Raw genomic sequence first — 26,478 nt, forward strand, 5'->3', positions numbered from 1 at the left:
CTTTACTCAGCTTGCCTGAGAAGGAGTGAGCATCTCTGCAGTTTAGGACCTACCAAATGGAACGATTGTGCTTGGAGATAGGAAGTTTTGGTTCAGCTATGTAGTGAGCAAGATAGCTAGGAGTGAATAGACGAGCGCAGCCTTGCAGCACCACGAGGTCGGCCGACGTCTGCACAACGATGCTGCTCCGCCACACTGTATTCGGTGATATTGCATCCGCTCCGGCCACTGATTAATTTGTTGGATCACGTCCGCAAAGTTTCCACGACGGTTTCATGGGCCGTGTAGTGTAAAATTCTTCTCGCACTTTGCATTACGCCTGGGTCAGTCGATAGGAATTACTTTCGAGTTACCGCGCTTTACTCCACCCAAACACAATTTATTACCTCTGCCTGTTAGGAGAGTCATGTAATGTGATGATTGAAGGTCGCGAGTTAAAAATAGATCTGTGCTAGTCGACTGCATATGTTTTCAATCAAGTAGTTGAAATCCCAAGTCACTTTTTTAATTATTTTATGTTCAACATTTGCATCTGGTGTTCAATAGTAGAATATAACATCAATGTGTACACCTTTTAATTAAAAGGGATCAATTCTGAATCAATTAATGTCAACACTGCCACCACAGTTCAATCACGAGTCATAGGGCCTTATTACTTTCTTTGCATTATCTTACATTGCGGCAGTTTTTCACTCTCTGTTGATCTGTTAGTCAATTACCTGGGGTGAACACACACCAAAACCAGGTAAGTGACGGGTGGGGTGTTACAAAATAAAATTATTTATTGTCATAAATAAGTTAAACATGTACATGTCAATACCGAGACGATCCTCAATTTGGTGAGGGACCGTTGAGCTGTATGTATCCCAGAGCACGACGTTTAGGAAGTGGTACAGCGCACCCAGCAGCTGAAGTAGGACGTGTCTGCAGGGGGAAGGTTGACACCTCAGCAGGGACGGCGTCGTGTAGTCTGTACTGTGCATATCGTATGGTCGGTGCCGCTATCCGGAACTGCCCGCCTCTTAACATGAGCAGTTAATAACTCCATGTGCTTCACGCTAATGTCCTTCCCTTTGTGACCGGCAGCAACCGGGTGAGAGCTGCGTTGGCTGAAATGTGCAAGAGAACTTTTCAGACATCTGTTTTTATTTTCTATCAATGCTTCAGTTTTTGCAAAAGAGAAATGTATTCAGGCTATCCTCCTTAGATCTAAATATGGGCTATTTAATACCACTTTCCTTACTCACTACTGTGAAACTGAGTACCAGTTAGTATTGCTGTATAAATAAAAAGGTAAATGTTCATTTGTTCAAAATCTCAGATCTCCGAAATTTCTTCACTAAAAGCTTACAGATTTTGACACAACGCTGCATTCGAATACTCGCGAGGTTTTGTATACCTGCCGTAGCACCATGTGTCATGTAATACATATACATGCATATATATACATAATTACTACAGGGGAATCTGTATGAAAACGTAAATTTTCGTTTGTTGAAAATCTTAGTCTTCGAAAGTTCTTCACCGATTGCTCTGAAATTTTGACTAAACATTGCATGCAAATATTTCTTTGTTTTTATATGCACACATTTTTAATATGTGTAAAAAGTAAGTAATGTATAAAGGGGAGACGTTGTTACCAAAAATCTTGAAAAGTTCTTGACCGAATTACTTCAAATTTTTACACAATACTCTGGTGAACATTCGGACGAAAATAGGCTATATATATATATATATATATATATATATATATATATATATATGAAGTACGTAAAGAGGAAACAATGTTACTAAAAGGTTGTTAGCAAAGAGGAAAGATGTATTTGTTTTATCGGCTTATGTTTAGAATACCACTACAAAATCTGAATTTGCAATAACTATGAACAAGGCTCAATGTCAGAGACAAGGAGGAATAAACAGAATGGTACGAGGAAATGGACGTGGACAGCGGAAAGGACGAGACTGGCAGAAAGAGTGGGTAGAAGGAGGTGGATAGCAGAGGTGAAGGACAGAATGAGGGGGAGGAGATGACTGACAGAGGACAAAGGAGGAGAAAATTGATAAAAAGAGGGGGAGGAGGAGAGGGGCAGAGACAATGAGAAGAAGGAGACTAGGACGTATATTCAATTCCAGTGCATATTAGTAACGTGTTCTTTCTCTTTTCTTTCTTTTATATTTTAACCAGACAGCCACAGCAAAGCGTGGCGGGGAACAGCTAGTTTAAAGTAAGTTTCTGTACGAGATACATATGAATTTAGACAAACAGAATTCCTACGTGAACTGTTTTTACACAACGCAGACGTCATTAGAGAATCTACGTCTACATCCACATGTGCATCTAAACTCCTCAAACCACATTTCGGTGTGTGACAGGGGTAAATGCGTGTACCGGTGTCGCTCACCCCTTTTCCTGTTTCAATCGCGCATGGTTCGCGGGAAGAATGATTGCGGTAAGCCTCAGATGTGGGCCCGAAGCACTCTAATTTTATTTACGTCGTCATATCGACAGATATACTTAGAAGCCAGTGACGTGATGGTCGAGTCCTCTAGAAACGTTCGTTTCGGAATTTTAACAGCAGACCACATCTTGTTGCAGAGCGTCTCTTTCGTAGCGTCTGTCACTGGAAATGAATGATCGTCTGCCTCTCGTTTTCACACTTACTACATGAACCTTTAACGAAACGCGCTGTTCTCCTTTGGATGTTCTTTACCTCCTTTATTGATGCCATGTGGTTTGAATCACAGACTGACGAGCAGTATTGAAGTATTGATCAAACAAGTGTTTCGAAAGAAATCCGATCGCTATAGACAACAACGCCAGCTGACGAACAATCCCTGTTGTTGTTGTGGTCTTCAGTCCTGAGACTTGTTTGATGCAGCTCTCCGTCCTACTCTATCATGTGCAACCCTCTTCATCTCCCAGTACGTACTGCAGTCTACATCCTTCTGAATCTGCTTAGTGTATTCATCTCTTGGTCTTCCTCTACGATTTTTACCCCCACGCTGCCCTCCAGTACTAAATTGGTGATCCCTTGATGCCTCAGAACATGCCCTACCAACCGATCCCTTCTTCTAGTCAAGTTGTGCCACAAACTCCTCTTCTCCCCAATTCTGTTCAATACCTCCTCATTAGTTATGTGATCTACCCATCTAATCTTCAGCATTCTTCTGTAGCACAACATTTCGAAAGCTTCTATTCTCTTTTTGTCTAAGCTATTTATCGTCCATGTTTCACTTCCATACATGGCTACACTCCATACAAATACTTTCAGAAACGACTTTCTGACACTTAAATCAATACTGGGTGTTAACAAATTTCTCTTCTTCAGAAACTCTTTCCTTGCCATTGCCAGTCTACATTTTGTATCCTCTCTACTTCGACCATCACCAGTTATTTTGCTCCCCAAATAGCAAAAGGCCTTTACAACTTTAAGTGTCTCATTTCCTAATATAATTCACGCAGCATCACCCGACTTAATTCGACTACATTCCATTATCCTTGTTTTGCTTTTGTTGATGTTCATCTTATACTCTCCTTTCAAGACACTGCGCATTGCATTCAACAACTCTTCCAAGTCCTTTGCTGTCTCTGACAGAATTACAATGTCATCGGCGAACCTCAAAGTTTTTATTTCTTCTCCATGGATTTTAACACATACTCCGAACTTTTCTTTCGTTTCCTTTACTGCTTTCTCAATATACAGATTGAATAGCAACGGGGTACAACCCTGCCTCATTCCATTCCCAACCATTGCTCCCCTTTCATGTCCCTCTACTCTTACAGCTGCCATCTGCTTTCTGTACAAATTGTAAATAGCCTTTCGCTCTCTGTATTTTACCCCTGCCACCTTTAGAATTTGAAAGAGAGTATTCCAGTCAGCATTGTCAAAAGCTTTCTCTAAGTCTACAAATGCTAGAAACGTAGGTTTGCATTTCCTTAATCTATCTTCTAAGATAAGTCGTAGGGTCAGTATTGCCTCACGTGTTCCAACATTTCTACGGAATCCAAACTTATCTTCCCCGAGGTCGGCTTCTGCCAGTTTTTCCATTCGTCTGTAAGGAATTCGCGTTAGTATTTTTCAGCTGTGACTAATTAAACTGATAGTTCGGTCATTTTCACATCTGTCAACACCATCTTTCTTTGGGATTGGAATTATTATATTCTTCTTGAAGTCTGAGGGAATTTCGCCTGTCTCATACATCTTGCTCACCAGATGGTAGAGTTTTGTCAGGACTGGCTCTCCCAAGGCTGTCAGTAGTTCTAATGGAATATTGTCTACTCCCGGGGTCTTGTTTCGACTTAGGTCTTTTAGTGCTCTGTCAAACTCTTCACACAATATCATATCTCCCATTTCATCTTCATCTACTGCCTCTTCCATTTCCATTATATTGTCCTCAAGAACATCGCTCTTGTATAGACCCTCTGTATACTCCTTCCACCTTTCTGCTTTCCCTTCTTTGCTTAGAACTGTGTTTCCATCTGAGGTCTTGATATACATGCAAGTGGTTCTCTTTTCTCCAAAGGCCTCTTTTTAATTTTCCTGTAGGCAATATCTATCTTACCCCTTATGAGATTAGCCTCTACATCCTTACATTTGCACTCTAGCCATCCCTGCTTAGCCATTTTGCACTTTCTGTCGAACTCATTTTTGAGATGTTTGTATTCCTTCTTTGTATGCCTTCTTCACTTGCTGCATTTTTGTATTTTCTCCTGTCATCAATTAAATTCAGTATCTCTTCTGTTACCCAAGGATTTCTACTAGACCTCGTCTTTTTACCGACTTGATCCTCTGCTGCCTTCACTATTTCATTCCTCAGAGCTACCCATTCTTCTTCTACTGATTTTCTTCCCCCCATTCCTGTCAATTGTTCCCTTATCCTCTCCCTGAAACTCTGTACAACCTCTGGTTCTTTCAGTTTATCCAGGTCCCATCTCCACATTTTTGCAGTTTCTTCAGTTTTAATCTACAGTTCATAACCAATAGATTGTGGTCAGAGTCCACATCTGCCCCTGGAAATGTCTTACAATTTCAAATCTGGTTCTTAAATCTCCGTATTACCATTATATAATCTGTCTGAAACCTTTTAGTATCTCCAGGATTCTTCCATGTATACAACCTTCTGTCATGATTCTTGAACCAAGTGTTAGCTATGATTAAGTTATGCTCTGTGCAAAATTCTACCAGGCGGCTTCCTCTTTCATTTCTTAGCCCCAATCCATATTCACCTACTACGTGTCCTTCTCTTCCTTTTCCTACTGTCGAATTCCAGTCACCCATGACTATTAAATTTTCGTCTCCCTTCACTACCTGAATACCTTTCTTTATCTCGTCATACATTTCATCAATTTCTTCATCGTCTGCAGAGCTAGTTGGCATATAAACTTGTACTACTATAGTAAGCGTGGGCTTTGTGTCTATCTTGGCCACAATAATGCGTTCACTATGCTGTTTGTAGTAGCTTACTCGCACTCCTATTTTTTATTCATTATTAAACCTACTCCTGCATTACGCCTATTTGATTTTGTATTTATAACCCTGTATTCACCCGACCAAAAGTCTTGTTCCTCCTGCCACCGAACTTCACTAATTCCCACTATGTCTAACTTTAACCTATCCGTTTCCCTTTTTAAATTTTCTAACCTACCTACCCGATTAAGGGATCTGACATTCCACGCTCCCTACAAATTTAAAAATTGTGGCTGGCATATAAGCAGAGGCGAATGCCGCAGAACTGCGACTTGACTTCTTGTAGGCACCTATGGGATGTGGCGACTCAGACACTATGCGAACATCTCCACAGACTAAATTAGAACAAAGCCCCTGCCTCTAGCACAAGCGTTTGGCAATAGTTGAGTTGGAACCTGGATCATTGTTAACGGGTACTCTTCACGGATGACTCCAGGATTTATCTAACACTTGATGATCGTGGAGAAAAGTAGGGAAATGACAAGATACTAATCGTAACACTCGTGGGCTGTTAGTCTGTTTTCCAAATTGAATCGATCGGCACCGGTCTCACTATTTATGAAGCGTTCGACACGGCTTTAGGTCGTTTGTGCGCTATTAACTGTTTTGCTGGGGAGCTTGTTTTATCATTACAGTGAGCCATTGTTTATCCTTTCTTATACTGATGAGAAGATACATTATGCTTTTTATGCGTGAATATGTGCACTCCAGAAAGCTAATCATTCTGATGTATCTTAACATTGAATTTTAGCAAAAAAATATAATGAAGGCAAATATATTGGAATTTAAAAATAGTCTACTGAAATAAATTATTCCATGAACACAAATTTTTTTGACTATATCGAAAAAATCTGAGAGCATTTGTTTCGATGTAAGTATTCAAATACTTATCTTCTAGTGCTCGCACCATTATGGCGTGTGTGTGTCAGCTGCAGTTTGTTATTGGTGTGGAAGAAGTCAGACATATTTTACTCAGATTGTTCGGACTGGTAAGTTGGAAGTTGATGTGAATGAAGACTGACATTTTGTGCAGGTTTTGGATGTGAGAGAATGGTTAATTTTAAAAGTGTTTCAATGAAGGTCAACGGAGTAAGTTATCAAGTGATCAAAACGAAAACAGTATTTTAAGAAATTCGCACATGAGTTATGAAGTATTAGAAGATGTTACCGCTGCCCCTGAATTACCGATGCCGAAATAAGATAAGCAATAAAACATGTCATTCTACCAGCGCTACCATCGAAATACCTATAGCATTGCTAAAAAAAGTGGTATTTTACTTGAAGTGCAATGCAGATTTTCCTTTCAAGCTTGTCGTAGTTGGTTACTCCAGACAGTACACGTTTCAGGCATGCAGCACTGAAGTTGGTTAATCACGTTTCGGGCTGGTATGATATTTCACACATATTAAAGGCTGTCAGTTCAAGTATGCACGTAGGAACTAAAGTTGCAAATAACTTTTTATTGGAACCATTACCCACTACACAGAAAATTTTCTGAGGTAGGCGAACCAAAGATTGCCTTTCGTTGAGAGAACACTTAGAATAGGCGAAAGATGTGCAAATGAGACTGTCTACATTATGCTTTTCCATTCTTTTCTGGAGTGTTGCTCTCCGCTACGGGTTCTTTACGAGATAATATTGACGAAGGACATCGAAAATGTTTAAAGAATGGCAGCTTGTGTGGTGCTGACGGTGAATATGGAAAACAACGTCATGGATATGGTAAGTAAGTTGGAGCCACAATAATGAAAACAGAGATGTTCCTCGTTGCGGGGAAATCTTTTCGTGAGATTTCAGTCACCAACTCTCTTCTCCGAATGCGAAAATACACTGCCGGAAAGATAGAGTACAGTTGGAAGCTAAATGTAAATAGACGTGCACAAACAAAGTGACAGAAGTTGTGTGGTATGCTCATCCCAGTTGAATTACTTATTAAGCTATAATCCCAACAATTTTGGATGTTATTGTGTGTTTCTTGAATATAATGAATGTCTGAACGAAGGAACCATAACAATAACGAAAGTCAAAAATACTGTCTACTCATTTTTTTAAAAAAATCCGATTAATTGCGTATAAGTCATGTGGCTAGAAACGTGAAATGAGAGAAATTAAAGTGTTTCGTATTTTTATAAAAGCCAATTGATTGTACATAATTCTTCTGGGCAGAAACGTTGAACCGAGAAATTAATATGATTCCAAAGATGATTCTGAATGTTGCTGGAATTTTAATTTTGCCTTCATATTCTAGATCAACGCTGACACTTTTGCTCCTCAGAAATAAATTATTGCTGATAATTATGATATACAGACCTGTTTATAACACACGTCATTATTTTTCTTTATACGTTGTATACTGTGAAAATACAGTGATATGCAAGTCACATTTACCAGCATTTTAAGCAACTGAAAGTAATGAGTGCTGTTACCATTTTCAGCTACTTTTTGTATGACTTTTAGGCAATACGGAAATAGCTACAGTAATAATGCCAAACACCTCCGAAATTTAAACCATATCTATTGAGAGAATAAACAAACACAGTATTCCACCATCGCATATGAAACATCACTTAGCGCTGCTAAAAACAGTGGGCTGTTGAGGTTACTTTGTCAAGTAGCTCACCCATTGTGACAGTCAGTGTTCAACATCATTTGGCAACTACTAGGAAACTTACTTTTTTCATAGTTGATACTGCTTAAATATTAAAATGTGAGTAACAATTATAGACGAAATATTTTTTTCACACTATACAGCGTATAAAGAAAAATAATTGAAACGTCCCCTTTGAACAATTATACATGACTGTGCTTGAACTGATACACAATATTTTTAGCGCAACGCAATCTGACTTTCAAAAATCCCTACAAAAGAATGGCCCTGACAAACATTAACCTATACCTTTCACAAATCACTTACCTCACAAAAATCTTCTTTACTCAAGCTACTGCAATACAGCGAGCGCCACTACTGCCAGCTAAATAAAAGATTCAAACTACTGAAGGCACTAACTACTGATAGGCATAGTTAGCAAATGAAAGATTTTGACAGAGAACAAACAATGTATTTACCTTAATAGTCATAATATATATAGCAGTTCATGACATCCAGTCTTACAAATTTCAAAACTCCGCCATTTCTCTCCCCACATCCACCATTGCTGGCGGCTCACCTCCAACTGCGCAACGCTACGCGCTGTTAACATCCAGCTGCCCAACAATACAATGGCGAGTATTACAACAATGCAAAGCAGCCACAGACTGCACACAGCACAGATAGTGATTTTCATACAGAGCGCTACGTGGCATTACCAATAAGAAAACATAAACAGCCTACTTACATAGCCCCCATGCTCCCCACAAAAAATTTTACAAATTGTTTTGGGCACTGGCCAATACATATTTGTTAAAATTTTTTCAGAATTACTATAACAAAGAAATCAAATGCACACACTTATTGATATAATGTTGGTCAAAAGCTAAAATTTTCTCACAGTCCATAAAGACAGTCGTGATCGTTCATCACAGTAAAATTGCAGTGTTTTTCTCAAAGTCTGAGCAGTAAAAGAAAATGCACACGGAAGTAGTGGATCTCCATGCCGTCTTGAAGAAGTAGTGTTGTCCTTCCAGCAGAAAGACAGTGCTGACTCTTGACATGCAGACAGGTAATGGGCCACAACAGAGCAAACCCACAGCAGAGTCAGTCGAAGTTTTGAAGAATATTGGTAGGTAGGTCATCACAGAGGAAGTGATGTAGTCCTGGTAGAGATTACGGTATTGATGGGCCACCAGAGGTGCAGACCCAGTGCAGTCCTTGTAGAAATAATGGTACTGGTGGGCCATCAAAGATGAAGACCCACTGTAGTCCTTGTAGAGACGGCCAGCAACCATCTGTTGCGACTGTGCGGACACTATAGCAAGTCCATAAACCACCACTTGTGCACTCACAAAAAAATTTTTTGGAATGTCCTTAGAACCAGCAATGCTGTTATCCAGTCCCTTGCTGAATTATCAACACATGTGCAAGCACTAACAGTCCCAACTTCTCACATATTGTGTATTACTATAACCAACAGAAATGTGTGCAGTGAAATGAATGCTTACAAGTTACTTAATTTGATGAACTGGTGTCAACTACAATTTTATAACGTAAGAATACAATAACAAAGGTACAAAATACATCATTAAAGAACATAACAATACAGATAACATTTGTAGTAATACAGGCTTTACAAAAGAATAGAAATATACATATACATCAGTGTTACAGGAGTTACGACATAAATACATACATAAAAGATCAGAATAACTTTCGAAACATCAACTTTACACATGAGCATTAAAACAAAACAGAATAAATAATGTCTAAGCATATTTACAAGGTAAATAACATATTATTAATGCCAATTATATTTGAGGATAACAGTATTCCTCATCATAGTGAATGTAGCTTAGTATTAGAAGAAGAAAAAATTCTATGAAACTTCACGAGACAGGAAGAAAACAAATACACAAGGGTACACAAACACGTAGTGGGGTAACACAAAAGGAAAGGACAGGGCTTGTTTTCAGTGTAACATTTGGTACTGCAGTCCAACTTCATTCCATAGATCGTTCCTCTTATTTCGACATACATTTGCTCTAGCAAAAAAAAAAAAAAAAAAAAAAAAAAAAAAAAAAAAAAACTATCCAAGCTTGCTTTCTCTATTCTGTTCACATCCTTTTTCAAAAATAGTTTTTCTGCACTGTACACTACTTTTTTTGGCCAAACCATTTTCTTATAGCTTCTCAATGCATTTCTTCCAATCCATCATAGTTAGTTTCTTATATAGTCAACACCCTCTTAAGCTAACTTAAATCTACTGAGCTCAGATATATATACCAATGGACGAGGCAATGCAGCAGCACATAACAAATTAACACAAACCGCAAGGTTAAAAAAAAATGCAAATTGGCAAAGCAAGCAGCAATATTACAACTAATATGAGGCAATGAGCAGCAAACAAGAAAAATAAATCAGTAGTAAAACTGGCTTAACAGAGTAATGTAAAGTGAAATTTAGTAGCACTATGCCTGGCAAACAGCAGCAGCAAATGCAATAACTTATATCTAAACATGACAAAGCTAAAGGAGAAAAAATATTACAGTAAAAATGGCCATGTTTAATACCTATGTCACACCTTAACACTAGGGTGATGCATCCCCTTAACTTACACTACTAAATAAGTTACCCAGTCATTGACAAAAATTATGTATGCAATTCCTGTGAAGGGAAATGTCTTTTTGTGCTCCCTCGTTTTTTTGAAGTAGATTATAAAATAGTTATTTACTGGATCTGTAGGCATAAAATATCTATATTAGTACATCTATTAAATTTTATTTTAACCAATGCTGCAGTGCAGCTAGAAACTAGATATTAAACAAAATAGGCAAAGCAAGGCGTGAAACGTCATTCACTAGCCATATGACATTTCATAATGTAGTAAACAATCTTTCAACTAGCAAGGCAATAGATGTGAAATGTTTCTCGTCATTTCATTAGGCATTTTAGTAAACATCATAAATTACGAGCTCCACAGTGCAGTCATGTGTTTTCAAGTTTGAGCGTGTCATATTTGCGATGCTTTCTACAAAGGAATGTCAATTGCGAGGATAATGGCCTCTTTCTTCTTTCCCCACCTGTGCCTCTGAAAGGCACTCACTAATGGCTTTTTTCCAGGTGACAGTCGCGCAGCTGCCCACGTAATGCGTTGTGCCCACGACGCATTACGTGAAGGTCACTTAACTTTCTTACTGAAATATTTACAACACCAGTTTGCACTACAGTGGCAGTCTCATATGAAAATTTCACAGGTCGAAAGTTTACGTTACAAATGTGTAGAAACAAAATCCTGTAAATATAACAGTGTCCAAAAAATTTTCGGCAGAATTGTGATACATTCACGCATGTACACACATTTCATAACTCTTTAAAGTACGATTCTCAGCTTATTGATCACAAACGTACCTCAACAGCATAATACACATCGTCATCGCAATAATAACATCATAACAGATCAATCACATCTCAGAATCGTCGCAGCTTCTTTCAATAATTTCAAAACCTAAAAAAAATTCTCTCCTCATTTCAAAAGTTTCATCTACCTCAAACATACTTTAAAAATCATGATCCTATACCAAATACATAATTCAAAGCTCTCATAGTATCACAATGGTTCCGAAAAAATATGAACATTTCACAAAATACAGACAAAATACAATTTCATAAGTGTGAAGTTACCCAACTGTGTAATTACGTAAACATCTGTCACTGACATAGAAAAAAATGTTTGTTTCTCTGTTAAATAATCAGGTAGCTGTGCATTTTGTGTTGGAGAAATATGGTACCGATGTGTAAAGTTGTATAAGCAAATACCATATTAGCTAGGGCTCCTTGTGCTTGCCAAACACATGGTACACAAAGTAAGCATGTACCCCCCTTGAGGATTAATGTAATTATACCCTCAGGTGTTACAGATTACAGCAATGGAATGAAATGTATCACGGAAAACCTTTGTATCATTGTACTTCAAATATCTTTAAAAATAAATGTTTTAAGTACAAAATTAATCACTCAAATATGTGTACTGTAGCGCTAAACTGTGCGTCTTGTTGTAAGATAATCTCTGTGGAAGCGTCGTAGTTATCGTCCTCTGAAAGCTAAGTTCCGCAAAAGTCAATGTACTTACCTCATGATAAACAAAAGTGAAATGCTTTGCATATAGATACCATAGTTATTACGTACCTTACCATGATCAAGAAAGTACTATAATGTAACGTATTGTTGTGCTACGAAAAAGGCTGTCTCATTGTAGCTATACCACAAAAGTTACTACTAAAACATGTTTTACTTTCCAGAATAATACAGAAAAACTGTGCAGATATAAAACAGAAACACTGCAAAAGCAACATTGTAAATTGTCAATCATTAGTAGCGTCGTGATAAAATCGTGTAGCTGTCACATAAACTAACCACTGTGTCATCTGGTATCTCACTGAAAGTACTTTAAATCCAGAATGTATTTTCAAGTAAACCAAAATGTTGTATTAAAATCTCATTAGCAGTACCAGTATATGTTCTAAGTATGTGAGCCTTATAGACGTTACGTAATCGTGCCACTAACAAGCAAGAATGTACACACACAATAACACTGTGACATCTGTTCACTATAACAATGCATTCGTAATTTCTGTTTAAATAAGTTCTCTTGGTTTTTGACTGGATATTTAACTTCAAACATTGTTGCATGTTAACAGTTTCTTAAGTCTGACAAAGCATACTAGTAATGTAAAGTGAAAAATTTTATAGCAAAGACTAAGTTAAAAAGCAGATTATCTCTCAATAAACGGTTTTACATGTGAAATGTGGTGCAATCTTTTACTCTTCCTAGAACGCAGAGTTTCAGTTTCAACGCAATTATCATGTGGTTACGTCGGTAAGGAACACTGGAATTTTTCTCAAGGTTAGCTTATGTTATTTTTCTCAAGCCCAGCCGGCGCATGTGGCTGCCTGCCGGTGCGAGTCATTGTCTGTTTCTTTGTTGGCGTGCGTCGTTATTAGGATTAGGAGACCTAACTTCTACAAATTCACCTTGTCGAGAGTGCCCTGCTCTGTTTGAATCACGCCAGTTCTTATGCAATTCAAGTCTGTCGTTATGTTATATCGTCTGTCGTCATGTCGGTAGTTCCTGTAGTTTCTTTCTTGTCGGTTACGTAGTGCAGAATTTCTCCCTGAATCGTAACTGTGCGCTGGACCATTGCGTCTGAAGTTATTCTGTCTCCCTTGATAATAATTATTTTGGTTCCCATATTGTCTGTTTCTATGGTTATCTCTATCATATTCGTTACTACGGAAGTGCGATCTTTCTCCGTAATTGTTTTTACTCTGCCAACGGTTGTCATACGGGTGGTGCCTGTTTTGGTCACGATTTACGTTGTAAGAATAGCCTTGTCGTGTCCAGTTATTATTTCTTTCATCGCGGAATTGCGAAGGATGTGACCTGTAATTGTTGTGTTCCTGTTTTCGCGTTCCGCGATGGTCAGTGTCAATTTCTAATTCTTGTAAGAGTCCCTGAAAAGTTTCAATGTCGTCTTTGCAACGTCCTGCCAAAATAATGTGTCGTAAATGTTCAGGCAATTTGATTAAGCAAATGCGAATGAGTTCTGAGGGGCTGTATGGGTTTGACAGGTACTGATTCATGTGCAACATGTCTTCAAAATATTTCACAAGACTGGAGAATTCAGATTGTTCGAAATGTTTCATCATTATGATGCTATGTTTTACTCGGTCTTCTGTAGCTTGAGACCAATATGCTGAGAGGAAGGTATGATAAAATTCTCCTTCGCTGTGACAATCGTGAATGACCGATCGCATTCTTACAGCTGGTTCATTCTCTAAGTAGCCACACATAAATTCTAATCAGTGTTCTAACGACCAGTTGGGAGGAAAACAATGAGAGAATTGATGGAGCCATGCTTTTGGATGAATGTCGTTGTCAGAATTCTTAAATGTTTTGAATTTACGTGTAGTAATGAACAGCCTATAGTCAAAATCATCGTGTCGGCGCGTCGCACATCGCTCATTGTTACTTCGATTCGGCGGTTCCATCTCAAAATTCAATGCGCCTTGCCAAATTCTTTCATAATTTCCGAGTTTCCTGTGTTATTTTTTTGTGGTTGCTCCGTATTTCTATGTCCCTCTTCCCGTACTGGAGTGCGAGTGTCCTCTGATATATGTAATTCTTGTATTACTTGTGCCAACTGATCTTGTACTTCCCGGATTTTTCTTTTGTACTGTGTATTGATTTGATTTTGATTTTGTTTGAATTTTATAATTTGTTCATACTCTTCAGTGTCAGTGAAGGCTACAGGTCTTGTGTCATTCAGATCATCATCTACCTTTGTAGATAAGTTAGTGAACTGATCTGAAAGTTCGGCTACTTTATCCGATAGTGAAATTACACTCCTGGAAATGGAAAAAAGAACACATTGACACCGGTGTGTCAGACCCACCATACTTGCTCCGGACACTGCGAGAGGGCTGTACAAGCAATGATCACACGCACGGCCAGCGGACACACCAGGAACCGCGGTGTTGGCCGTCGAATGGCGCTAGCTGCGCAGCATTTGTGCACCGCCGCCGTCAGTGTCAGCCAGTTTGCCGTGGCATACGGAGCTCCATCGCAGTCTTTAACACTGGTAGCATGCCGCGACAGCGTGGACGTGAACCGTATGTGCAGTTGACGGACTTTGAGCGAGGGCGTATAGTGGGCATGCGGGAGGCCGGGTGGACGTACCGCCGAATTGCTCAACACGTGGGGCGTGAGGTCTCCACAGTACATCGATGTTGTCGCCAGTGGTCGGCGGAAGGTGCACGTGCCCGTCGACCTGGGACCGGACCGCAGCGACGCACGGATGCACGCCAAGACCGTAGGATCCTACGCAGTGCCGTAGGGGACCGCACCGCCACTTCCCAGCAAATTAGGGACACTGTTGCTCCTGGGGTATCGGCGAGGACCATTCGCAACCGTCTCCATGAAGCTGGGCTACGGTCCCGCACACCGTTAGGCCGTCTTCCGCTCACGCCCCAACATCGTGCAGCCCGCCTCCAGTGGTGTCGCGACAGGCGTGAATGGAGGGACGAATGGAGACGTGTCGTCTTCAGCGATGAGAGTCGCTTCTGCCTTGGTGCCAATGATGGTCGTATGCGTGTTTGGCGCCGTGCAGGTGAGCGCCACAATCAGGACTGCATACGACCGAGGCACACAGGGCCAACACCCGGCATCATGGTGTGGGGAGCGATCTCCTACACTGGCCGTACACCACTGGTGATCGTCGAGGGGACACTGAATAGCGCACGGTACATCCAAACCGTCATCGAACCCATCGTTCTACCATTCCTAGACCGGCAAGGGAACTTGCTGTTCCAACAGGACAATGCACGTCCGCATGTATCCCGTGCCACCCAACGTGCTCTAGAAGGTGTAAGTCAACTACCCTGGCCAGCAAGATCTCCGGATCTGTCCCCCATTGAGCATGTTTGGGAGTGGATGAAGCGTCGTCTCACGCGGTCTGCACGTCCAGCACGAACGCTGGTCCAACTGAGGCGCCAGGTGGAAATGGCATGGCAAGCCGTTCCACAGGACTACATCCAGCATCTCTACGATCGTCTCCATGGGAGAATAGCAGCCTGCATTGCTGCGAAAGGTGGATATACACTGTACTAGTGCCGACATTGTGCATGCTCTGTTGCCTGTGTCTATGTGCCTGTGGTTCTGTCAGTGTGATCATGTGATGTATCTGACCCCAGGAATGTGTCAATAAAGTTTCCCCTTCCTGGGACAATGAATTCATGGTGTTCTTATTTCAATTTCCAGGAGTGTATTTCCTCTGTGTGTTTTTCTGAACCAAGTTTCAGAGTGTCCATTTGTGTTGAAATCGTATCTACTGTGTCCTTTAAGTTTTCCTGAGTTTTTGCAAGTTGCGTAACCGTATCGGTAGATGCAACTGAGACAATTTTATCTTGCAAGGTCTCATGATTTTCATGAACAATAATTTGCAGTTCTTTTATGGCTGCTTCGTGATTCTGTAATGCATTTTCATGCCGCGAAAAAATAGGTTGAAAATGCTCACAAATTTGTGTTTTTACATCATTACAGGCATTATGACATTTCGATTCAATGTTATGTAACTCAGTAGTTAAATATTCACGTGTTTGTTAAAGAGTTTGTTCCGATGAGTCTAACTTTTGAAGCTGTTGCTGTGTTTGTCTCTGATTTTGTTCCATCGTGTCAAACTGTTGCTGTATTTGTCTCTGATTTTGTTTCATTTGCTGCATTAATTGCAATAATAATGTATTAGTGTCTGGAATCTGTTCCTCTATGCTTTTCGGCAGTGCATTTGCACCGGCAACATTTACATTTTGACGAGCAGAAAATGTGTCTTGACTTATTTGAGAAAACGGTGAGGCCCCAAAACCTGAGTCTACAGTATTTGCAATATTGTGTTCTGTCATTTCGGATTCCTGAGGCGAGCTGTTGCCGACCAATCGATCGATAATGCTTCCCTGTTCACTACTTGTTTCACTGTCTACACCATTATTTGCCGCCCGCTCCATTTCCCTATGCACTATTACCAAATTACTACTTTGAATGTCTGTTACTTCATTACATAGTGGTGCTGATAAGCTACGCTCGTCGTCACCATTATTTCTCAGTTTACTTTGGAGCCTAGTGTTACGTTTTTCACACGCCATATTTCACACGATAACACAGAAAAGTACAATTTGAAGAGCAAAATAAGAGAACACATTAACATAGCACTGAAAATAATATCTAGTTAATTGCAGCTGCGAAATACTTGGTGCAAATCTACATGCATGCCACAACTGTTTTACTGTACAACAATGAAAGACTGCAACTAGAAAGGAGATTTTCTCTACAATTACGCGCTAGCAATAAACAAAAGCTACACTAATTACACAAACTACATAAAAAAATCAGAAGATTCCAGTGAGGTATCCTCGACTAAGGGTCGACATATGAAACGTCCCCTTTGAACAATTATACATGACTGTGCTTAAACTGATACACAATATTTTTAGCGCAACGCAATCTGACTTTCAAAAATCCCTACAAAAGAATGGCCCTGACAAACATTAACCTATACCTTTCACAAGTCACTTACCTCACAAAAATCTTCGTTACTCAAGCTACTGCAATACAGCGAGCGCCACTACTGCCAGTTAAATAAAAGATTCAAACTACTGAAGGCACTAACTACTGATAGGCATAGTAAGCAAATGAAAGATTTTAATAGAGAACAAACAATGTATTTACCTTAATAGTCATAATATATATAGCAGTTCATGACATCCAGTCTTACAAATTTCAAAACTCCGCCATTTCTCTCCCCATATCCACCACCTCCAACTGCGCAACGCTACGCGCTGTTAACATCCAGCTGCCCAACACTACAATGGCGAGTATTACAACAATGCAAAGCAGCCAAAGACTGCACACAGCACAGCCAGTGATTTTCATACAGAGCGCTACGTGGCATTACCAATAAGAAAACATAAACAGCCTACTTACATAATGAAATGTATTATAAATAGGTTAAATTATAATCATCAGCAATAATTTATTTCTGAAGATCAGAATTTTCTGAATTGATCTGCAACATGAAGGCAAAATTAAAATTCCAGCAACGTTCAGAATTATCTATGGAGCCACATTAATTTCTCGGTTTAACGTTTCTGCCCAGAAGAATTATATACAATCCACTGGCTTTTGTAAAAATACGAAACACTTTAATTTCTCCATATTTCACATTTCTGTTCACATGATTTATGCACAAGCAATCGGACTCTTTTGTAAAAATGACTACTAGCTTTTTTTTACTTTCGTTGTTGTTATGGTTCCTTCGTTAAGATATTCGTTATGTTCATGAAACACACAATAACATCCCACATTCTTGGGGTGATTAGAGCTTAATAATTAATTATTTCATGTTTCTGTCGACACAATAATGCACGATCCATGGACTTTCTTAAAAATAACTACAAGCTTTTTTAGACTTTCGTCATGTTCATAAAAAACCCAATAACATCCCAAATTCTTTGGATTACAGCTTAATAATGAATTATTTCACGTTTCGGTCCATACGATTTATGGACGATTCATTGGATTTAAAAAATGACTGCAAGCGTTTCTTTTTTTCTATCGTTATGGTTCCTACGTTCAGACATTCATTATGCTCAAGAAACACACAATAACATCCGAATTGTTGGGATTCCAGCTTAATAACTAATTCAACTGCGCTGAACATACCACACAACTGCTGTAACTTCGTTCCTACACATGTACTTCCATTTAGCTTTCACGTTACCGTGCAACCTCTATGGTACAACTGCAAAGATCGATATATGTACTCATGAAGTCGATTTAGGTTTATTTACGTCACGATGATGTAGCCTTACGTCACTATGGCGAAGGGCTCTCCTTACCTAGCATGAGATGAATGCTACCCTGCTGGTATCAGTGGCCACGAGAACATTCCCAAACATGTAGATGAGGTTCTCGAAGTCCACACAGGACAGACGACTGCCAGGATCTTCGTATTGTAATTGTAGCTGTGGCACATCGCACAGCTACCACAGCGTAGATAATATGGCTTGTGAGTCCAGAGGTATCAACACGAATTGTTGCAAATCAGTTTTAAGTAATGGGACTATGGTCAAGCACATCTCTAGCCAGTCTACCAACCTCGCCACATCATCGACATGCACTGCTCGACAGGTGCCGTGAGAGGATCACTTGGACGGTGAAATGGCGCGCTGCGGTCACCAGCGAGGAAAGAACACTATTGGCCATTAAAATTGCTACACCACGAAGAAGTGCACATGATAAACGGGTATTCATTGGACAAATATATTATACTAGAACTGACATGTGATTACATTTTCACGCAATTTGGGTGCATAGATCCTGAGAAATCAGTACCCAGAACAACCGCCTCTGGCCGTAATAACCGCCTTAATACGCCTGGGCATTGAGTCAAACACAGCTTGGATGGCGTGTACAGGTACAGCTGCCCATGCAGCTTCAACACGATACCACAGTTCATCAAGAGTAGTGCCTTGCATATTGTGACGAGCCAGTTGCTCGGCTACCATTGACCAGACATTTTCAATTGGTGAGTGACCTGGAGAATGTGCTGGCCAGGGCAGCAGTAGTACATTTTCTGTATCCAGAAAGGCCCGTACAGGACCTGCAACATGCGGTCGTGCACTATCCTGCTGAAATATAGTGTTTCGCAGGGATCGAATGAAGGGTAGAGCCACGGGTCGTAACACATCTGAAATGTAACGTCCACTGTTCAAAGTGCCGTCAATGCGAACAAGAGGTGACCGAGACGTGTAACCAATGGCACCTCATACCATCACGCCGTGTGATATGCCAGTATGGCGATGATGAATACACGATTCCAATGTAAGTTCACCGCGGAATCGCCAAACACGGATGCGACCATAATGATGCTGTAAATAGAACCTGGATTCATCCGAAAAAATCACGTTTTGCCATTCATCACCCAGGTTCGTCATTGAGTACACCATCGCAGGCGCTCCCATCTGTGATGCAGCTTCAGGTGTAACCGCAGCCATTGTCTCGGAGCTGATAGACCTTTATCAAAGTCGGAAACGTGATGGTACTATTTTCTCCTCCTTACACGAGGCATCACAATAACGTTTCACCAGGCAACGCCGGTCAACTACTGTTTGTGTATGAGAAATCGGTTGGAAACTTTCCTCATGTCAGCATGTTGTAGGTGTCGCCACCGGCGCCAACCTTGTGTGAATGGTCTGAAAAGCTAATCATTTGCGTATCACAAATCTTCTTCGAGTCGGTTAAATTTCGCGTCTGTAGCACGTCATCTTCGTGGTGTAGCAGTTTTAATGGCCAGTAGTGTAGTTTCTGAACGCAAGCAAGTGATGGTCGTTTGCACATGCGATGCTGACCTGGTGAGCGCCGACTCGTAGAGTGCATTCGTCCAAGACACGCCGGCCCAACACGAGACCTTATTGTCTGGAGTGCAATAAGCTACAGCTCTCGTTCATCTTTGGTGTTTTTAGGAGGGAATGCTAACCAGTGCACAATTTTCGTAAACTCATTCTTTTGCCGTTCTTGAAACAGTAACGTGCTTTATTGTTCTAACATGATTGTTCTCGCCCGCACACTGCCTATGAAAATCAACATGCTCTGTAAGACGTGCAGCAACTCCCCAGGCCAGCACTGTCTTCGGACTTGTCTCTAATCTAGCGCATGTGGGATGTGATGGGATGAGAAGTGACTCGTGCGACTTGTCAACCACCAACTCTTACAGAACTACATGAACAGGTCGAACAGGTTTAGCGTAACACATCCCAGGACAGTATCCGTCATTTGTATGATCGAGTGGATGACAGGGTTAGGACCTGCACTGCATGGAGGGTACACCACGTCCTAATGTGGGCTTTTCAGCGTGGGTCGATATCTATTACCTCAGAACCTCTTGTGCTATTGATCTGCAAATGTAATACTTTCATGTTCTCTATACGCATTGTTGTTACAATAAATCTTGAGTGAACTGAAAAGCTCCAGAAGAGTGTACTATTTTTTTCCGATAGTGTATTTTGTTGACATCCACCTTCTTGGGGAAAATTGATCATTATCTCGAAGGAAACTGTCTATTGTTACACAGTCAACATGGGTTTAGAAAACATCGTTCCTGTGAAACACAACTAGCTCTTTATTCACATGAAGTGTTGAGTGCTGTTGACAAGGGATTTCAGATCGATTCCGTATTTTTGGATTTCCGGAAAGCTTTTGACACTGTACCAAACAAGTGGCTTGTAGTGAAATTGCGTGCTTGTGGAATATCGTCTCAGTCACGTCACTGGATTTGCAATTTCCTGTCAGAGAGGTCACAGTTCGTAGTACTTGACGGAATGTCATCGGTCATCGAGTAAAACAGAAATGATTTCTGGCGTTCCCCAAGGTAGTGTTATAGGCCCTTTGCTGTTTCTTATCTATACAAACGATTTGGGAGACAATATGAGCAGTCAAAAAAAATGTTCAAATGTGTGTGAAATCTTTTGGGACTTAACTACTAAAGCCATCAGTCCCTAAGCTTACACTCTACTTAACCTAAATTACCCTAAGGACAAACACACACACCCATGCCCGAGGGAGGACTCGAACCTCCGCCGGGACCAGCCGCACAGTCCACGACTGCAGCGCCTTAGACCGCTCGGCTAATCTGAGCAGTCGTCTTAGGTTGTTTGCAGATGACGCTGTCGTCTATCGACTAATAAAGTCATCAGAAGATCAAAACAAATTGCATAACCGTTTAGAAAAGATATCTGAATGGTGCGAAAAGTGGCAGTTGACCCTAAATAACGAGAAGTGTGAGGTCATGCACATGAGTGCTAAAAGGAACTCGTTAAACTTCGGTCGCACGATAAATCAGTGTAATCTAAAAGCCGTAAATTCTACTAAATACCTAGGTATTACAGTTACGAACAACTTAAATTGGAAGGAACACGCAGAAAACGTTGCGGGGAAATCTAACCAAAGACTGCGTTTTATTATCAGGACACTTAAAAAATGTAACAGATCTACTAAGGAGACTGCCTACACTACGCTTGTCCGTCCATTTTTAGAAAACTGCTGCGCAGTGTGGGATCCTTACCAGATAAGACTGACGGAGTTCATCGAAAAAGTTCAAAGAAAGGCAGCGTGTTTTGTATTATCGGGAAACATGGGAGAGAGTGTCACAGAAATGATACAGGATTTGGGATGGACATCATTAAAAGAAAGGCGTTTTTCGTTGCGGCGGAATCTTCTCACGAAATTCCAGTCACCAACTTTCTCCTGCGAATGTTAAAATATTTTGTTGACACCGACCTACATAGGGTAAAACGATCACCACGATAAAATAAGGGCAATCAGAGCTCGTACGGAAATATGTAGGTGTTCGTTCTTTCCGCGCGCTATACGAGATTGGAATAATAGAGAATTGTGAAGGTGGTTAGCTGAATCCTCGCCCAGGCCCTTAAATGTGATTTGCAGAGTATCCAAGTAGATGTAGATGTTATAAAATAAGAGAAATCGGTGTTTTCAGGAACACATTTAAGTGTTCCTTTTCCCAACATGTTATTCGATAGTGGAACATTAGACAAATAGTGTGAATGTTGTTCGATGAAGTTTCTGTGAATTGCAGAGTAGTCATACATAGGTAGATGTACCTGTGTCGGTGTCGGACGCCTCTCATCGGCGTTCGAGGGTTGTGTAGTAGCGGGACAGGTTCCTCGAATGTATTATCGACGACCTTGCTCGAGCATACAAAGCTTAACTCCTGAACAGCTTCTACCCCGAGGGAATAATCGAATGATATGATTTGCTGAGATAAAACAGATTGAACATGGTCGGAACCAATTAAATTTGAAATGCACGTAGGAGGAACGCTCCCCAGACAGTATGTGACCACAGTAGCACCTCTGTAGGATAGTGGGACACATTGGACTACAGGCGTTATGACCAGAGCAGTGCATTCCGCCACATTTACCCGCCCGAGGCCGTCTGCTGTGGAGCGCACTATTCTGTTGCCCCTGCAGGGGAATGGTCGAGCTCAGCTGTACCAGGGGGACCAGAGTGGGCGAACCGCGATGCACCATCGGGGCCCGTCGCTCGTTCGGGTACTTGGCCTTGAGGCAACATGAGTCGATGCAACTGACAGAGCTATTAACGGGGAGTGCAGCCCTAAGCAGACACTTCAGCGCAAGACATGAAGTGATCAGGTGGCAAACAAGTCGCAGTTGTTTTGGTGTCCCTGATAGCGCTTTGGGTTGTACATTATTACTTCTGAAATACATATCAGACGCCAAGCATCTTACCAACTTCCGAGTATCAGAAAGTGTGAGTGAGGGAACAAAGAAGTTTCCATGGAACCGGACGGGGAAACCCATACTCATCTGAAGAAAGCAGGAGATAGCATGGTATGGCAAAAATTTTCCATTCGTTGTAAACAATCAAAATAGATCTGAAGGTTTGACAGAATGTAGTGGCTGTTGTAAGTTATTAGCTTTCTGGGATGGCAGAACTATTACCCTGTTGCGACACCAGAATAAATTCAAAGCGTCTCCTAATAGTTCTGTCAATAGTAGTAGCAACCTTCTGGCGTGAGTGAGCACGGTCCATTGTCCTGGAGGAGTGTGTAGATTGTGTGCAAGAGATTTCCGGCCGTTGAGTGCAGATATAGGAGAAGACTTTCAAGGTCTACCTTGCACAGATACTGCTATAAATAGGAGCACAGTAAAGCATTGTGAGTGCGAGAAGCGTGGTTCCTTACCCTTCAACAATTTCTCGAGACATAAATAAAATTTCAGACAAGTACTGTATGGCTATGGTCCCCCAAGTGTTGCAGAATATGGAGGATGGTGCGTACGCACGCACTACCGACATATGGAGAGACGCGTACACAAAAACTCATTATTTGACTCTTACTACGCATTCAGTTTCGCGAGGGTTGCAGTGAAAGAATCGAGTCCGATTTCTTGCAGTTCCCGTCTGATATGGAGAAAAGTGCAACGAAAATACAGTGGGAAACTGAAACTAACATGAGCAAGTTAGGGACATTTACAAGCCAATTTCCGAGGGTTACATTCTTTACTGACCATGGTGCAAATGCGAAAAAGGCACATGAGAACTAATGCGTCTTCCGTGTAACATACACTCTCTTAGCACTGTTCTACGCCGCGCCGTTGAGGGTCAGTGATTGCAGGAATATTGTCCTAACGTCTAAGCGTCGCTGGAAGCAATGAAATATGCCGTAACGTATTCAAAAATCAGGGGTCTTATGAAAGAGTCACTTTTGCAGTTTACATTAAAGCAGTCCATTGATACTCGTAGAAATACTTTGCGTGTCATGCTAAAATCCGTGTTTATGCAGCATGAACAAACTCCTGAAGTCTTACGTGACCAAGGGAAAATACACATGCTTGAGAACTGATATTACCATGTAGCTGACAAATTGATTCGGTTTCTCAATGTATTTCTGGCTGCTACCAAGACAATGACAGTAGTCCGATACTGTATTTGCTTGAGCCGCGGGTGTACCAATTACAGAAACACTGTGCTGAGAACGTGGCGGACAATAAGGTAACCACTCCCACATACGTAAAACCATGCATATGTTTAAATAAAATTTGAAAGAAACTGATGAATTTTTAGTTAAATGCTTCAAGTACCCAGAACTGGATAAGAAATCATATTTACAGAAGACGATGTTCCTAAATATCGTCAGTCACTAGCAGGAAACAGCATTACTGAAAGCAAGCACTTGGAATTTCAGAAGCGAAAAAATAGAAATACAGGAAGTGTATTTGCTTTTATTATCTTAGTACCACACGAGCGTCATCTGAAGCAGCTCCCGATAGCTGAGAGACGCAGTTTATACTACAGAACGTTCCACACTTGGTACACCTCAAGGTAAATGCAATGTTACGTGGGTTTGCTAATTAAATATTTTATCAGCACGGAGGTCCTCAAAGGTTGATCGTATGAGAGTGAAAAGCTGTATATTCAAGTGAACAATGCACTAATAGCAGGGATGCGATATAGCATATTTACTAGGACTGTTGATATTTTTAAATTCCGATACATCGCTAGTTGAAAAATGTCGTTTTCGGCTCTCGATACATGGAAAAGAGTATCGAAATATCGGCAGAAAAAATATCGACGTACCTACCCATAAAAATAACTGCAGCACATTGTAAATATACTGCCGGTTTTAGAGCTGTAAATTTAAGTATTGATTTACTGCTAGACTTCTGTAAATCAACAACTGATAGGCTGCTTAACCTGCTTAGAACAAGAGTTGAAAGCAAAACGATGCACGTTCACGCTTGGCGATAATCGCTTTGCTAACAATGGTGACTGCATGTAAGTGGCGCAATAAAAAGTGTGATGGATCCATCGTTCACTTTCGTCACATGTCGGATTTGTCTGGAGCACTGCATATCGACTTCCTTTTTTCCCATTTCTGCCAACGCCAGCGAACTAGCAGTTTCTGTTGGTAGTGCCGATTACGCCAGCAGTTCCCCTCACACGCCTCCGCCCACTGCAACGACCACTCTTGTCATTTAGAATTTTGGTCATCGTTTTCAGCACCTGTTTTTGAATAATTTCGATGTGAAGAAATAGCGCACTAGTTGTGTTAAAAGATGTTTTTTAACGCGACTTGCGTGCTGTTTCTTGACATTAGAAATCTTGTTATTCACATCACCACCCTCCAGTACAATCGGTGTTCTTCTTCTGTGCCATATGTACTTGCTTCACATAGTCAAAGAGAACGATTGGATGTGAGGAAAGCTCAAAAAGTAGTAAGACTCCACACAGTGAAAATAAGAGTATGTATTACTACAGGGTTATTACAAATGATTGAAGCGATTTCACAGCTCTACAATAACTTTTTTATTTGACATATTTTCACAATGCTTTGCACACACATACAAAAACTCAAAAAGTTTTTTTAGTCATTCACAAATGTTCGGTATGTGCCCCTTTAGTGATTCGGCAGACATCAAGCCAATAATCAAGTTCCTCCCACACTCGGCGCAGCATGTCCCCATCAATGAGTTCGAAAGCATCATTGATGCGAGCTTGCAGTTCTGGCGCGTTTCTTGGTAGAGGAGGTTTAAACACTGAATCTTTCACATAACCCCACAGAAAGAAATCGCATGGGGTTAAGTCGGGAGAGTGTGGAGGCCATGACATGAATTGCTGATCATGATCTCCACCACGACCGATCCATCGGTTTTCCAATCTCCTGTTTAAGAAATGCGGAACATCATGATGGAAGTGTGGTGGAGCACCATCCTGTTGAAAGATGAAGTCGGCGCTGTCGGTCTCCAGTTGTGGCATGAGCCAATTTTCCAGCATGTCCAGATACACGTGTCCTGTAACGTTTTTTTTCGCAGAAGAAAAAGGGGCCGTAAACTTTAAACCGTGAGATTGCACAAAACACGTTAACTTTTGGTGAATTGCGAATTTGCTGCACGAATGCGTGAGGATTCTATACCGCGCAGATTCGCACATTGTGTCTGTTCACTTCACCATTAAGAAAAAATGTTGCTTCATCACTGAAAACAAGTTTCGCACTGAACGCATCCTCTTCCATGAGCTGTTGCAACCGCGCCGAAAACTCAAAGCGTTTGACTTTGTCATCGGGTGTCAGGGCTTGTAGCAATTGTAAATGGTAAGGCTTCTACTTTAGCCTTTTCCATAAGATTTTCCAAACCGTCGGCTGTGGTACGTTTAGCTCCCTGCTTGCTTTATTCGTCGCCTTCCGCGGGCTACGCGTTCAACCGTTTCTTCGCTCACTGCAGGCCGACCCGTTGATTTCCCCTTACAGAGGCATCCAGAAGCTTTAAACTGCG

The 26,478-nt window shown here is 40.9% G+C and overlaps 1 protein-coding gene across 1 annotated transcript in view; it reads right to left on the reverse strand.

Moving 5' to 3' along the window:
- Nucleotides 1-764: 764 nt before the first annotated feature.
- The window catches only part of LOC126259747 (synaptic vesicle glycoprotein 2C-like), a 234,620-nt gene continuing 208,906 nt past the window's right edge, over nucleotides 765-26,478 (reverse strand). The window contains exon 12 of the mRNA XM_049956737.1: nucleotides 765-1,109. Within this exon, the coding sequence (XP_049812694.1) occupies nucleotides 1,054-1,109 (56 nt within the window). The 3' untranslated portion in view covers nucleotides 765-1,053. The remainder of the gene's footprint in view (nucleotides 1,110-26,478) is intronic.

This window comes from Schistocerca nitens, chromosome 5 (genome assembly GCF_023898315.1).
Source record: "Schistocerca nitens isolate TAMUIC-IGC-003100 chromosome 5, iqSchNite1.1, whole genome shotgun sequence".
NCBI lineage: Eukaryota > Metazoa > Arthropoda > Insecta > Orthoptera > Acrididae > Schistocerca > Schistocerca nitens.